Source organism: Carassius carassius, chromosome 4 (assembly GCF_963082965.1).
Source record: "Carassius carassius chromosome 4, fCarCar2.1, whole genome shotgun sequence".
Taxonomy (NCBI): domain Eukaryota; kingdom Metazoa; phylum Chordata; class Actinopteri; order Cypriniformes; family Cyprinidae; genus Carassius; species Carassius carassius.
The window spans coordinates 6,092,818-6,108,005 of record NC_081758.1 but is presented as its reverse complement, the minus strand read 5'-3'; the positions used below and the strand labels follow the sequence as shown (position 1 = coordinate 6,108,005).

The 15,188-nt window shown below is 37.9% G+C and overlaps 1 protein-coding gene across 2 annotated transcripts in view; it reads right to left on the bottom strand.

Moving 5' to 3' along the window:
• abl1 (c-abl oncogene 1, non-receptor tyrosine kinase) overlaps nt 1-15,188 on the bottom strand; it is a 61,004-nt gene that overhangs the window by 14,478 nt on the left and 31,338 nt on the right. The window contains exons 1-3 of one of the 2 annotated variants that reach the window (XM_059545646.1): nt 8,026-8,582; nt 6,494-6,658; nt 2,424-2,719 (exon numbers count right to left, since the gene is read on the bottom strand). In XM_059545646.1, coding sequence (XP_059401629.1) covers nt 2,424-2,719; nt 6,494-6,658; nt 8,026-8,110 — 546 coding nt within the window. In that variant the 5' untranslated portion in view covers nt 8,111-8,582. Of the gene's footprint in view, nt 1-2,423; nt 2,720-6,493; nt 6,659-8,025; nt 8,583-15,188 lie in introns of those variants that run through there. The other variant, XM_059545637.1, reaches the window with a different exon arrangement.

Below are 15,188 nucleotides of genomic sequence, written 5' to 3'. Positions count from 1 at the left end.
ACAAAGTTAAAAGGTCCATTCTGTACCGTGATAAAACGACTAGCCGCTGAACCTAAGACAAACAGTGAGGTACTAATACATTAAAAGTCACCATGAAAACAAAATGGACTATTCTTATTTTTTCGGAATATACAATATTTATTTCAAATGCTTAAACAGTGCACATCATTTTTTTTTTTTTTTTATGAACGTTTTCTCTTAATCTTAAGCAGCCTGTCAATGCACAGGGCTGAAGTAATAATTTAAGCTGTACTGATTACTAATAGCCAATACTTAGTGATTTTTATGGCCAATAACCATTTACTTTAACATGACTTATTGCTTGTTTGCACAATGACAACTAAATAAACCACCGGACTGCACCAATAAATCAAGCACATGTTGATATGTTCCTTCTACTCCCAGGCTTGAAGTTTTACAATTATTTGAGTCAAGCATTTCACTCAAGTATGAATTGTTGTTACAGCATTTCACACTAACATTTTGTGCTCTGTTGAGCGGATTCTTAAACAGCTCTGACTGGCCATTGTGTTCAGATGCTGAAATTGTGTTCTCCCGCTTGTATCTGTAAGCACTCGATGATCGTTGTAGTCAATCAAAGACATATCTGTAGAGTACAGAAACACAATGGCCGATCAGATGTGTTTTGCGCATTCATAATGAATATGCTTTTTAGTAACACTAGTAAGCTATTTTTAATGCTATAATATAATTATTGCTGTTATCTGTGAAAGAAAGCAGAAAAAAATTGTCAAGTGCTTTAGTGTTTTTTTATTCAGATACCCAATTAGTCAAAAAGTACATAAACAATGCCAGCAAGCATGTGAGTGGTTATCAAAGGAGGCAATTTTTGTTATTAAGTGAATAAATACTGTTATTTGTCCAAAAATTACAATAAACATTTTTATAATACTTTTTTTTTTACAGATTCCTCAAATATTTGTGTTTTGTCTTATAACAGGTGGTCTAATAAATTAAGCACTGTATGTTTTCATACTACACAGTTGGCACATTTGTTTGTAAGGACATTGGGCAGAAAGTGGAATAGTGTGTTTTTGTCAGTAAAATTAAAATAATGAAAATAGGGGCTTTAATAGGGGTGGCTTTATCGAAAAAAATGATCATCCAACTAATCGATTATCAAAATAATCGTTAGTTGCAGCCCTACATGCAACAATGCTCAAAAAGCTAGCAGGAAATGCTGGTATCACCACATTTGAAAAATTGCAGCAGCGACATTGGTACTTTTGACAACAAAAAAGTAAAAATGGCACAGGATTTAGGAGAGATGTGTCACATGTCAAAGATCGTAACATTTCAAGAGTGATACACTGTTTCCTCTACAAACTCCTAATTTCTGTTTGAATGCATTATTAAGGTTTCTTTAGTGAATTCATGCATTTAAATGCACCTTTTTAATACTTTGTTGGTGCAGTAACTGCATTTTGAATATTTTCATCCATATGCTTCTGATGTGGCACGAGGGTCAAGAAAACTTGGTTTCACGTCATGTTAATGTCAAGTGTCCTGAATGAAGTTATATGAAACTGGCTGTATAATAATAAAAAAAGCTATCATTACTAATTGTGAAGGTTTAAATCAGGGATATACATTTGAAAAACCCAGATCTTCCACCTCAGAGCATGTTGTGCTGAAATGGCGGCTCAGACTCATTCCAGACGGCTTACACTGGAGATTCCAGCAGGGAAGTGTGTCGCGGCCTCATGCGGAGCCAGTGAGGCAGACGAGGCACGTCAGGCATGCGAGGAATGAGTGCAGCGGTCATCAACATGCAGCAGGAATGCAGCGCTGCAGTGCATGCGTGACACATGGACTCATTTATCTGCGCACGGGCTGCACTCATCATCGTCTGTCTCTACTACTGAGTGGTGCTGTTAGTAGAGCACTTCAGCGTGCTATTGGAACATATTCCATTTAAATGTAACTATTATCAGAATCTTAAAATACTATAAAAATGGAAGGTTAATTGACGCTATTGAACTAAACTGAATCAACTAGATGAAGCTGAATAAAGACCCTATTGTCTTCTATAAAACAAAAATTTCCTCATGAAATTAAACTATTTTGGAGCCCTGATTATACATAAAAAGTGATTGCTTTTGCTAGCAAATGTTATTTAATTTCTACTGAAATATTAAGGGCGCTATGATGATGCTTCTCCCCAGCCAATGTGATGTGTCAGCAGTGAGGAAATCAAGACTAGTTAGCAACCAGCTAGTCTACAAATTGTAAGTGAATTCACTAACTATTGTTGAAAACACCCCATTTAATTTCACGTGTCCTTTTCCTGTGTCTCTGAAGTGGCACTGCTGTCAAGACGTATAAGGTTTAACACTCTTTGGGTGATGTGAGCCCAACTCGTCTTGAAGCACACTACTGCTGGAATATTCTGTGACTCTCACCTTGCCATCCGAAGCTGTGTTGATGCGGTAGTGGTAGACACGTCCCTCGCAGCGCAGCGAGATGGACCTCTGTCCTGGGCTGCTCTCGCTCTCACGCACCAGGAAGCTGCCGTTGATGCCGCTGCTCAGCAGGTACTCGGCGGCGTTGCGGGACACAGGACCGTGGTACCAGCTGTGCTTCTCCAGGCTGTTGACGGGTGTGATGTAGTTGCTGGGCACCCAGCCCTGGCCGTTCTTGGTCTGAGCCTCGCACCACTCGCCATTGTGATTGTATCCCAGAACCCTCAGCTTCTCTCCTGATCAGAGCACCATGAGAAATGGGTAACATCATAGGGGTCATTCCGTGTCAAATCTACCAAAGGTATCTGGCTCAAATTTTGCTGATATTTTTTTCTGGAGAAGCATGTACAGAAATGAAAGCCAAAATATAAAGTGTCATGGATGAATATTTACGGAGTAAGAAAGATAGCATCATCATAATGTTATGTTTTACAGAGAAATTGGTTGGTCAGTTAGTAAAATCTGTTGACTTTAGCAATCTTTGTTGTATTATATGCCAGTGGTGACCATTCAAAAATGGGGAAAGAGCACCTTTTCAATTTTCCATTTGGCTGCTTCATTTTTAAGGCCCTCTTTGGTTCAGTTCCAGATACTGGAATTTCAATATGGCTCCAGGATAATTAAATTGTGCATGATCATTAAATAGCACACGTTCAGTGATAAAAAATAAAATTTGTATAAATATGATACTTCTTTTTAGGGCTGGACGATTATGGCCTAAAATCAAAACCTCGATTAATTGAACATTTTACCTCGATTACGATTAATGAACGATTATTTTGTTTCGGTTTTGTTTTTTTGCCCTCATAGTTCACTGACAAGGTTTGTACTGTAAATATGATTGACTATCAGCAGTTATTTTATCTATGTTCATAAGATTTCTTACTAGGGTTGGGTATCGTTTGAATTTTATCGATTCAGATTCCGATTCTGTCTGCTTATCGATTCCTAGTTTCGATTCCAGTAAGATAAAAAGATCCAATATAGAAAAATTAAGTCAAACATTTAGATGTCAAACATTTTTACAAAGCATTCTGTTGCAGCTGAATAACATGAGCAAAAATCAGCAGCCTACAAAACACTGCAAGAGGAATTTTGCCTGTGATTAAAAAAATACCATAGCAAAAACAACTAGATTAATATAAATTTCAAATATTAAAGTGTTAAAGACAAGTAAACAGTCAGTAATAAGATAGGAACAAACAAATCAATTAGCAATATCATAAATAAATACATACAACAACAAAAAATTTCAGGTACAGAAACTAATTAAAAGTTTAAAAACATTGCATAGTTTTCGTTTTATAAATAGAATAAAGATTAATCAAGTAAAGTTATTAAATATATTCAGTCAAGATCAGTGAATGATTTACTTTTGTTCTTTGATTTACAATTAATGACAGGCAGCGTGTTTATTAGGCTGTTGTCTCTTTAATCAAAAATACTGCACATGTGTTTTCTTTCTCATCTGTTTATGAATCTGTTCACGTAAGACAAAAACGGCTGCGTTTATGATGATATACTGATGTAGTTTTCTGTATCGTAGTTTCGACTCGGAACAACCTTTTCTACAGTGAAAATACATAGAACAGTCCGAGAACGGACACAAACCGGGAACCCGCAGCGCGACCGCCGACCGCTGCTCTCTATGCACGCTCTTGTGCTTCATGTGTGCTGCACACAAACATGCTATAATACGTTTTGAGATTCTAAGATACTTTAGTGATAAATCACAGGACAGCGCTGACAACTAGTTTCTGCGTTCCTCTGTGCACGCGGTCTTCATAGCTACTGTTTATATGAGTGTTCGTGCCACAGTGCAGCTGCGCGAACATGGTAGCTCGATGTAAGAATACACATCCGAATCATCTAATCGCTTGAATGTCCAAACCATAAAACAAATACAACTGACAAAGTTTAGTGAAGACGCAAGGCTCAACGCTCACGCGCCATCAGTATGTGTTGAACCGGCGTTCACCTCCGTGTTTTGCTTTTATGCCACTGACAGGCAGAGTCATGTGGCTACACACGCACTAGTATGCTTTTAAGGGGAAAGTTTTAACAGAATTAAAAAACCGAGATAACCGACATGGGAAAATTACGTCGGTTAGAGGTTATGAATTTCGGTTTTGATTATTTTTCGATTAATCGTCCAGCCCTACTTCTTTTATTTTAAAGAGGAATGTCTGAAGAACAAATAATGTTGAAACTAGAAATGTATCTCGTTCCCTCTGTCAAAACAACTGCATTGAATGCTATATATATATACTTTTTCCAAAGTTTGTGTGCCTACAACTCAAAATGTATAAAAGATATTGCAATGTGATGTCAGATTCTAGTTCTTAGTAAACTTTTCTTTTTGAATCTTCATTTTCAAGGCCCAATATAGTTCGGCCCCAGAGATATGGGGACCTTAATGAGGCTTCATGTCCAGACTGTTGAATCACACATTTTCAGTGTTCAAAAACCAAATACAATTTAACGATTTACTCCTGGAGACATACTGAAATTCCAATATCTCTGAAACTAAAACACAGAGGGCCTTACAAATTAAGATGCCAAAAGGAAAGTTTATTAAGAACTAGAATATAAAATCACAATACAATATCTTTTATACATTTTAATAAATTCTTTAAGACCCAATATCGAAAATTATTACATAAAGCACCTTTAAACTGAATCAAGAGAAGCAGGAATCGTTATAATGAAGTCCATTGGCTCTAAATAAAAACGCCTTCATTTTGCTTAGCACAAGCTCATCAGGAATGTTTAAACACTTTAAAAAGTTGATTTCAATCAGAATGCAGCAAGAACTTGTTGATATTTCATTGAGTGATCAGACGCACGCTCCTCAACAAAACACGTGATCTGAGGAATCATTCCTGTCTGGAGCACAAGACTGCTGTGATCACATCACGAGCAGCACTAGTACATCATTATTATGTGAAATTCATCATAAAGACTCATGACTTAGGCCAGTTTTTCATCATGTACTCTCAGAAACAACAAGCAATTCATTCTCAGATCAACTGCTTGTGGGATTTGCATTAGATGAAAGCACTAATGAACTAATGTAAACAGCACAATCTGTAATAATTAACGTCCAGTCTATGACTTCTGTACTATATGCCGTGCCCTAATAACATCTCTTTATAAAACACTCTACACTCTCTCCTTATCTAATGATGCGTTGGGCATCTGGATGGCTGTAGATCTTCCCTCACTTTTTTTTTCATGGGCTGAATGGAAAGATCTGACATGTTGACAAGATAAAGGAAGAGAAATGAAGAATGTGCAGCAAATATCTGGATTTCCAGTCAGACATGTGACCTCATACTGCGGCTAATAAATGAAACAAAGAGCAGCTAAATTAAGAAAACATGCAACTACAAAAATAAGAAAACACATGCAATAATGTGCAGTCTGTTGTTGTAAAAGATGAGAACAGGTACTGATATTCCTGAACAATGTTGATACACAACACTATGTGAGTGCTCAAAACACATTTCTAGACCAAAATGCCAATCTTAGCTAGACTTTATTGTAAACAGTTCCTTGGTTAATGAAAACAGGAAGAACGAAACCTGATCTGTGCATTGTTAGGTTGTGCAGTGTCTTGCACATACCTGGAGGCACTGTGTTAATAAGTTTGTGCTGAAAATCCTTCACATGGTGTCTTCAGATATGAACAATTAAATTTAAGACCTAAACCTGTGATGAAAATATTACATATGTATAATGTTTAGTGTTTAATGTAAAAATAAAATCCTCCCCAGAACAAAATGACCGGAACACAACATGAGCATTAATTTAATAATACCTCTAAACTTTCATAATTAAAAGAAGTATGTTCAATATCACATTATTTACAGTTGAATATTTATGTGTTGTTAAAACGGTGTAATTTCACTTGTATTGGTTACAACTACTGAAATGTTGCCCTAGCTTGAGTCATGATGAAGTGTTTAATGTGTTCAGATGATGAACCATGTAAAAATAGTGTTTCTCACCTTTGGTGATGCTGAGAGTGTTGTCTCCGCTTGCGACAAAGTCATACAGCGCTACGAACAGATTGGGGTCATTTTCACTGGGTCCCGCCAACAGATTCTCTTTGGAGTTCCAACGAGCCGCTTCAGACAGACCCGGGGCCTCGAAATCCGGCCGCTGAAGAGCTTCTGCAAAGATGAGGGAAAATTCAAAGGTCAATGAATAAGTGAATGCATGTTAACATATCAATATAATTCACATTAGTGTAACAGGATGTTTCCAGATGTAATCAATACAGAAGGCTCGCAATAAAGGTATATTACCACAACCATGTATGTCATAAAACACTTAATGAGTCACATCCGCAACCTCAGAGAATCTTTACATTCATTACTCTGTGCCATGAAAATCATGACTGATGACCTTAAGACACATAAACATGGCAAATACCATAAAGGCAGAAGATCTGTTTTTCATATATAAACTGTGACATGAATCAGCTTAGAAGGGAAATAAGTGTTTTAATCACCCAAAAATGTGAATTCAGTCATCATTTACTCACCCTCATCTTTGTGAAATGCAAAAGGAAAACATTTGAACAATCTTCAATGGCACCAATGACCTCAAGCCCTGGCATGTGGAGGACTGCTGCTTTTATGGTCATTTTGGAGCCTGACAACCATGATAAAGATTATCTCCGTGTTCCACAGAACAACATGAGAGTAAAATGAGACAATGGTGAACTAACCTTTTAACCGCCCATTTAGTGCATTTGCGTAGTTGACAAAAAAATAAATAAAAATCACAACTCAAGGAATGTACAGGAGAATGTTTTATATCTGGTCTTTCACAATTTTTTTTACCAACGTTTAGCTTTTTTTATTTATTTTCTGCAGTTCCCTACTAACATTATTTCATGTTGAGGTCATGAGCAGCCAGTCACCATAAACTGCTCGTTCTTTGTGTCAAACTCAGATCAGTCATCCATCGCTATGATCAAACACGAGCAAGACGAGAAGAGTTATGAGGTAAAACATCAGACTACAGTCAGAGGATTCTTTACTTTCACATTTCAGCTCCTTACTACGTTCATGCCATTACAGCAACATTTCACTCTTAATAGACATTGTTTTTGTTACTGGCATTCAGTAATCTCTGTACTTGTTAAATTTGCCTAAAAGTTAAAGTCAAAGACACATTCACTAAGATCACTAAGTAAACTGACTCTCGCAGAAGCGTAGATGCATCCGAACTCTCCACACACACAAAACTGCACAGATCTATCCAGACAGGAATCAGATTTCCCAGTGTTCCCCCTCCCTCGTTTTTTCCTCTCTTTCTTTTACAGCGAGCCAGTATGTCTGGCTTTCCTCTTGCTCATTCCCCCCTCCTCCACTTTCCAAACAGACAGAAGGAGCACCGAGGCCTGTGATTTTCACAAGACCATCAACCCCAGATCCATCTGTTTGTTCATCTGAAGACCATGTTCAGACTGCCACTCTGTAATTGAATTTCTTACACACACACACACACGTTCGCCATCATGGTCACTTACCTTCCAAGTAACAGCTGGAGGATGAAGAGAGACCTTTTTTGGATTTACAGCCCACCAATTTTAAACAAATCTCCAACATTTTCATTTGCTTCCCAACACGACCAATTGAAAAAAAATCCAGTTCCCGGACTATAATCAGTTTTCTTTTATCTAAATAGTTTACTTCAAAAAGTAAACAAAAACACAAAAAATCCGTCCACAAAGTTTGTGTTAGTAGCTTATGCCATGTATACTGTGAAGATGATTAAAAAGATGTTTTTTCCTGGTAAAAACACTGACATCCTGACTTCACACAGTCCTTCTAGCAAGTTTCCAGAGTAAGAGGCTCCATTTTTTCCCCGTTCCAGTTCTTCTCGTTTTCTCAGTCCGGTGAGGAACTAGCCATCCATAAAGATAATTCTCACAGAAAAAAAAACATAAACACGAGTTAAACAAAGAACTTTAACGACAGTGTTGTCTTTTTCATAGTGTTGTCGACAGAGACGATCCACAGGAAAAGCAGGACGCTCGTGCCGATCTCTGCCAACAAAGAGGCCCTTTCAGGATGAAGCGCCGGAGCCCATGACATCATGGCTCAGGCCCCGCCCCCTCCCTGAAACCTGCAGCTGAGCAGCATTATCTGCAGTGATAGAGTGTAACTGGAATCTGCCTTTGTCTTTCAGTCCCACACAGCTCTCGTCTCTGCTTTGCTCGCTTCTCAAATATTTTCACTTTGAAACAAAGGCACAAGTGCACTCTATAGGGTAAGGATTATTCCTGCCAAACAGCCAGCATGAATTAATCACAAATATCTTCACCTGCACTTTAAAGGCTGCTTTTAAAGAATGCTGACTTATTTTAGTAATGCTCAAAAATATCATGGTAAATATTAAGACACTATTTGGGACACTGGGTCTCATTTACTAATTCTTCGATGGATTATTCATCCAAACTATTCCTGAAAAATTTCCACCAGATTCACAACAGGTAAATATGAACAATTTGATCCAGGGCTGCAACCAGAGGTGGAGAAAGTACACAACTCCATTATTTTGAAAGTGAAAGGACAGATATTGCTGGTCAAATATTACTCCCTTAAAAAGGGAAAGTTTGCACTTAAATAAAAGTACAAAAGTAAAAGTACTTGCTTTTAAAAGCACTTAAGTACCAAAAGTAAATTTCTTTTTATATTTTATTATTGTTGTATGTAATACTTGCAATACCTTATGCCTCTGAAGCAACTTATAATAATTTACGCCTACTGAATACACTGACTAGCTTGAAGTACTGCACTGCATCTTACTGCAAAATGAATTTTGGCTTAAAAATTCGGCATAGTGTCCTCCAAACTATGTTAAAACTGAAGACTATGAACCCAAATATAATAAAAGTGTCCATTTTGTCTATTCTATACATTAGAGCTGAAATTGTCTACATATTTTTGTTGTCGAATAGTCGCTTGATCTTGTGGCGCTTTTTCACTGCATGGTACAGCTCAGCTCGGTTTGCATTTCTACTGCAGTTTAGTACCGCTTTAGAGTGGGATAGACATGTCGTTCTAGTTGCACTGCCTTTATTGTCGTGCTGAGTGACCTCCTGAAAAACCTTTTAATTCCGCGTCATACCCTCAAGCTCCTGCAGGATCCGTTCCTCAGCTATCAACGAGAGGAATGTCTGTACTTCCCTAAACAGACCACGAAACAGCCTTTATTTAGTTTGAAACTGTTGTGTTTGTTTAAAAAAATGTTGGGTTCAATCCTCACTGACTGTGCTGATTTTACAGGGTTTCTGCAGGTATCTTCAAATTAAATTGAATGCCTTTTTAATGCCATTTTTAAAATTTTTAATGCCATACACGACCCATGACTTAACACGGATATTTTATATACGGATATAATCGTTTTATTTTAAATAGACATGTCGCAAATTATTAATTGCAACCATCCAGTTTGATGATGATGCAATCATGAAATTATATAACTCAGAACTGAATTAGAAATGGCTCAGGAGGCAGCTTAATTAATTGTAAAATTATTTGGAGATATTTCAAAATTAGCAAAAAGAGAATTATTGAATTTATAATTTTATCATCACAAAAACAGCTCTTCAATAAGCTCAACTTTTTAAATGCTGGAACTTTATGTATTCAAAGTACATACATGTAAGCAAGAGCTATAGAAATTGCACATTCATTTACTGTGTAAATAAGTTTATTAAGGCATGTGCCTTAATTCAGTCGATTTTAGTTCCAACTCTGACTCAACATTTTTCAATTCACAGCACTTTTCCTTGAATCTCCTCCTTAGAGTATTAGATTTTGTTATCATTTCAGCCATGAGCGTTTTCGGTTTGTTTTCGGCCTGCTCAGCTAGTTGATCGGCATCCTTCTGAAGGCTGGCGCACATGACCGTCGACACCCCCTTTTTCTTTTTCAGTTCTTCCAACTCATCTTCCAAAGCTTTTCTCTTTAGTCCACGCATGGCACCCTCTCTCTTCCTCCTCTCCTCATCAAGGTAGATCCTGTATCTGGTCCTGGCTGAGGCTACAGAATGCAGTAGTTCCTTTGTGAGGGACACTTTGAGAACCCCCCCTAAAGCATGCACTTGGTCACAGACAAGTCTCTGGGCCTCAACAGTTTCTTCTTTTATGTTGCATGTCTCTACTTCCTTGTTTACGGAGAAGCCTCTCGGAGAAGATGGACAGCTGTGTTCAGACACCAGAGCACCTCCGCCTGCAAAGTCGCATTCGAACCAAACGTTGATCGAATATCGCTCGATTTTGCTGTGGTAATGTTAGCTGCTCCACAAACGGTGGTGACAGCATCAGTTGTCGTCGTAACGTTATTAGTTGTAGATTTGTCGGTCACGCCAAAGTAACTAGACATAGTAGTTTGCTGTTTTGCTCTTACCGCGGATTTGTTGCCGTCACACTGCATATGGGATTTTACGGCGCCAATTCCCATTGTCCCCAACTTAAATGCTTTTCTGCAAACACCGCAAAATCCTTCATCATTTTTACCACTAACAGGCTGCAACCATGTCTTGAAATTTTCGTTTTCCAGCCACTTCAGTTGGAATTTGCACTTTCCCATTTTTCCTCAGACCTCGTCCAATGCTGTACAAAATGCCCGCCGCCTGCGTCACCTCCGTATCACGGCAATTTTGCTCCGGCCGAAACCAATTACCAAACCGAAAGCAAATAAAATGATTAATTATGAAGGCTATATTTAAAGAAATTGATATAAAATTCTCTTCAAAACTATAAAAAAAAAAATTAATGCCTGTAGGAATCAAATTTAATGCTTTTTAATGCCTTTTAAGGCCTTAATTTTTGCAAGATCCATTTAAGGACTTTTAATGCTTTTTAATGCCCCGCGGAAACCCTGTTTTAATCTAGCGGGTTTAGTGATTCTTTCCGGCCAATCAGTTATCAGCAGGGTTTACATGTCACATTTTGGTAACAGTACAGCTGCTTGGACAATCAGTCGAGGTGGAACTGAAACTACCACCAGGTACTGTACACAGTGGAAAACCCCCAAAGTGGAAAACCTACGGTGGCCATGAGAGCTCAACGCGCGGCAAATGAAAAAAAAAAACACATGGAAATTAAGAAAACTTCTTCATCAATTTAACAACACATGCGCTGCACTCACAACACAACCAAATGCAGAAATGTGCTGCAAATACTCAAAACACAAATAATTTCATAAACGGGCTGCAAATACTCACATCACAACCAAAAGCAGACTGTTGCGAGAACTGTGTTGTGAGAAGTTGCAGCGTATTTCTGTTTTTGTTTGTGTTGTGAGAATTTGCAGGGCATGTGTTTTCAAATTAAGATGTTTTCTTAATTTGCAGGTGTTTTTTTATTTACAGCACATTGAGATCTCTCAGCCACTGTACAAACCAGTAGAGTTTGGTAAAGTTTTACAAAACTGCAAACAAAAAAAATGCTGTCATGCCTGATATACTGAGGTTCTTCAGTTAGGGGTAAAAAGCAGTTCTACATATACGTAAGCAGCAGTTTACTGTACTTGCAAACATTCTGATGCTGGTCTCCTCTCAATAATGAAATAAACAACAAACATGACAGCGTGGGAAAACAGCAGTTAAGAAAGCATCTGGTGTGGATGTTTGCATTATCTTTGCAATCGGCACTCAAGTTACGCCATATATATTTATATAACACTTTATGCAACAGATTCCTTTAAAGCAAGCAACTTTAGCAGTATTAAACGTGAAAACGAGTCAAGTGTTACTTTTAGATAGATTTCAACTAGATTTTATGCTGTAAAGCAGCTTGATATGTATGCTAATATGTATAACTCAGTATATATTAAAGAAATTAAAGCATGCTGATTTATCAATGACAGTGAAACCAACGATTATTTGATTAATTGCTAGATTAATCGATTAATAAAATAATAATTTGTTGCAGCCCTAGCGTCAGTATGTCATAAATAGAATGAGGCATCAGTCGCACAGGTTTGAAATATACTTGCGGTAGAAGGAGGGTGGAAAATCCTCCTATTACCCACGGCACGGAAATAGTCTACTACATTTGACAAATACAATGTGTGGTTTTTTAACAATATTTTTTATTTATTGAAATTAAATTACATAGGCTATTTACTAATTACATACTAATATTATGCACTGTAAATTATGCAAAATTGCACAATTTAAATTGTAATAATAATAATAATAATAATTCATTACATTTATATAGCGCTTTTCTATGCACTCAAAGCGCTTTACATAGTCAGGGGGTATCTCCTCATCCACCACCAGTGTGTGCAGCATCCACCTGGATGATGCGACGGCAGCCATATTGCGCCAGAACGCCCACCACACACCAGCTTACTGGTGGAGAGGAGAGAGAGTGATGAAGCCAATCAGCAGATATGGGGATTGTTAGGAGGCCATGATGGTCAGAGGCCAAAGGGCGAATTTAGCCAGGATGCCGAGGTCACACCTCTACTCTTTTCGAAAGACATCCTGGGATTTTTAATGACCACAGAGAGTCAGGACCTCGGTTTAACGTCTCATCCGAAGGACGGTGCTTGTTGACAGTATAGTGTCCCCATCACTACACTGGGGCGCTAAGACCCACACAGACCACAGGGTGAGCACCCCCTGCTGGCCTCACTAGCACCTCTTCCAGCAGCAACCTAGTTTTCTCAGGAGGTCTCCCGTCCAGGTACTGACCAGGCTCAGCCCTGCTTAGCTTCAGTGGGAAACCGGTCTTGGGCTCCAGGGTGATATGGCTGCCGGCATTTGTAGAGTTCTCCTTGCTATATAGTGAATCTCTCAGTGAATGGGTAAAAGCCAAAACTTTTGGAAGATTCAACAACAGTCCTTGGGAGATAAAGGTAGTCAGAGAACCTCACTCTGTAAATGGGGTGGAGAAGTTGTCAGCTCTAACAAACACTGCAACGTGATTGAGGGCTCCGTTACTCCGCCCCACTCACAGACAGCACCGCGCTCGGAGAGACAGCTGTCCTGGAGCTGCCCAGAACCGTGAATCACATTTGTTCGGAAGCATGGTTTGATGCAGACAATATCCAGGTTTCCATCCAACTCATTTGCATTTAGGGATGTCAATATTCGATAATTTCCATGATCGATCGACGTTTAAATTAATGATCAATTAATAACCTTAATACTGCAAAATGCGTCTGCAGCGGTATTATTATTATTATTATGTGCAAAGCCACTTAGAAAAAAAGCTTTCTCACCCGAATTAAAGGGGTTTTAGTCTGAATAAAATGCTAGTAGCAGGACTGTAAAATAAATAGATGTGATTATGATCATTTGATAAAATGAAGAGAGCGCGCCATACGTTTTAGATCATGTTACTTTGTTGACTGTTTCCTGTCAAGGAGACTGCTGAATTTAAATGGTTTTTAAATGTCTTTAAATGGTTTCGTGGTGCTTGTTGTTGTATTTTAAAACGCAATTGCAATGTTTTCAAATGACACTATAGTATTAAAAATAAAATGATCCCAAACGTAACTGGCGCTTGTGGCTGTGCTGCGCAGTCAGTGAACCGCTTTTTCACATCAAACATTTTATGCAAGTATTATGACCAGTACTTTTTTTTTTTGATCCTGTTCTGCAAAATATTCCATTTAGAATTTTTGCGTTCTGCTAGGCCTATTTGTATTAAAAAATCCTGCATTTACAGAGAATTAGATCGAGACGCATGAGTGCATGAGTGCATACGAGGACGAGCGAGCGCAGGTTTGACTAGATGTATTTGGAGGTTATTGCTCATGTCTCGTTCTGCACATATCCAAATGTTTCCACATTCGCAATGTATTTGAATGTTAAACTTTAATATTTTATTTTTTTAATGTAAACTAGACGGAAAAGATCATCCTCTTCACATGAACAAAAACGTCCTTGGCATAACAGCAGAGTGGACCGGTATACTATGGTCTATTTAAACTGACCAGTGTAACCTTTTAAATGTTTGGTTGACTGTACTTTATTTTAATAATGAACAGACTGCGATGTAAGTTTGAAATTAGAATGCACTTTAGATGTTCTGTGTCATTTATACCAAACACAAATGTGTTTGCAGCACTACTGTTATTTATTTTAAATATATTTTATTTTTTATTTTTTCAGTTTAATTGATTTTTATTTATAACATTTTATTTATTTTATTTAAATGTATATTTAAGTTTACGTTTATGTTCCAACAAACTTGAAAAATTCTAAAAATCGGCAGCACAGATCGGCCATCGGCTGACCCTGACCTCTAAACATCGGCTATAGAAAAACCCATATCGGTCGATCTCTGCTGTGAAATATCCACCGCGTCTGTGCAGCACATGTGGTAATGTCAGCGGGAGGTAACAGTTCTCACGCACACAGAATGAACAGATACGAAACACGAAGGGTGAGGAGTGATGTTCCACTAGTTAATCGATTGTGGATGGTTGCATTATTTCAGGTGGGTAAAAAAAAAACAAAGAAAAGTATAAGAGGATAAAAATAATAAAAGCAAAAATGTTTCTCCAAATATACTTGGGCGGTTTTTAATATACCTGGGAAACCTGCCCAAGTAAAGTCTATGAGTGGGAAACACTGAGTCAGTTTATTGTCAGAGATTTTTCACCCACGTCACGCTGCATCCAGAGTAGACGATCACGGTTTATATTATTATGGTCTTTACGT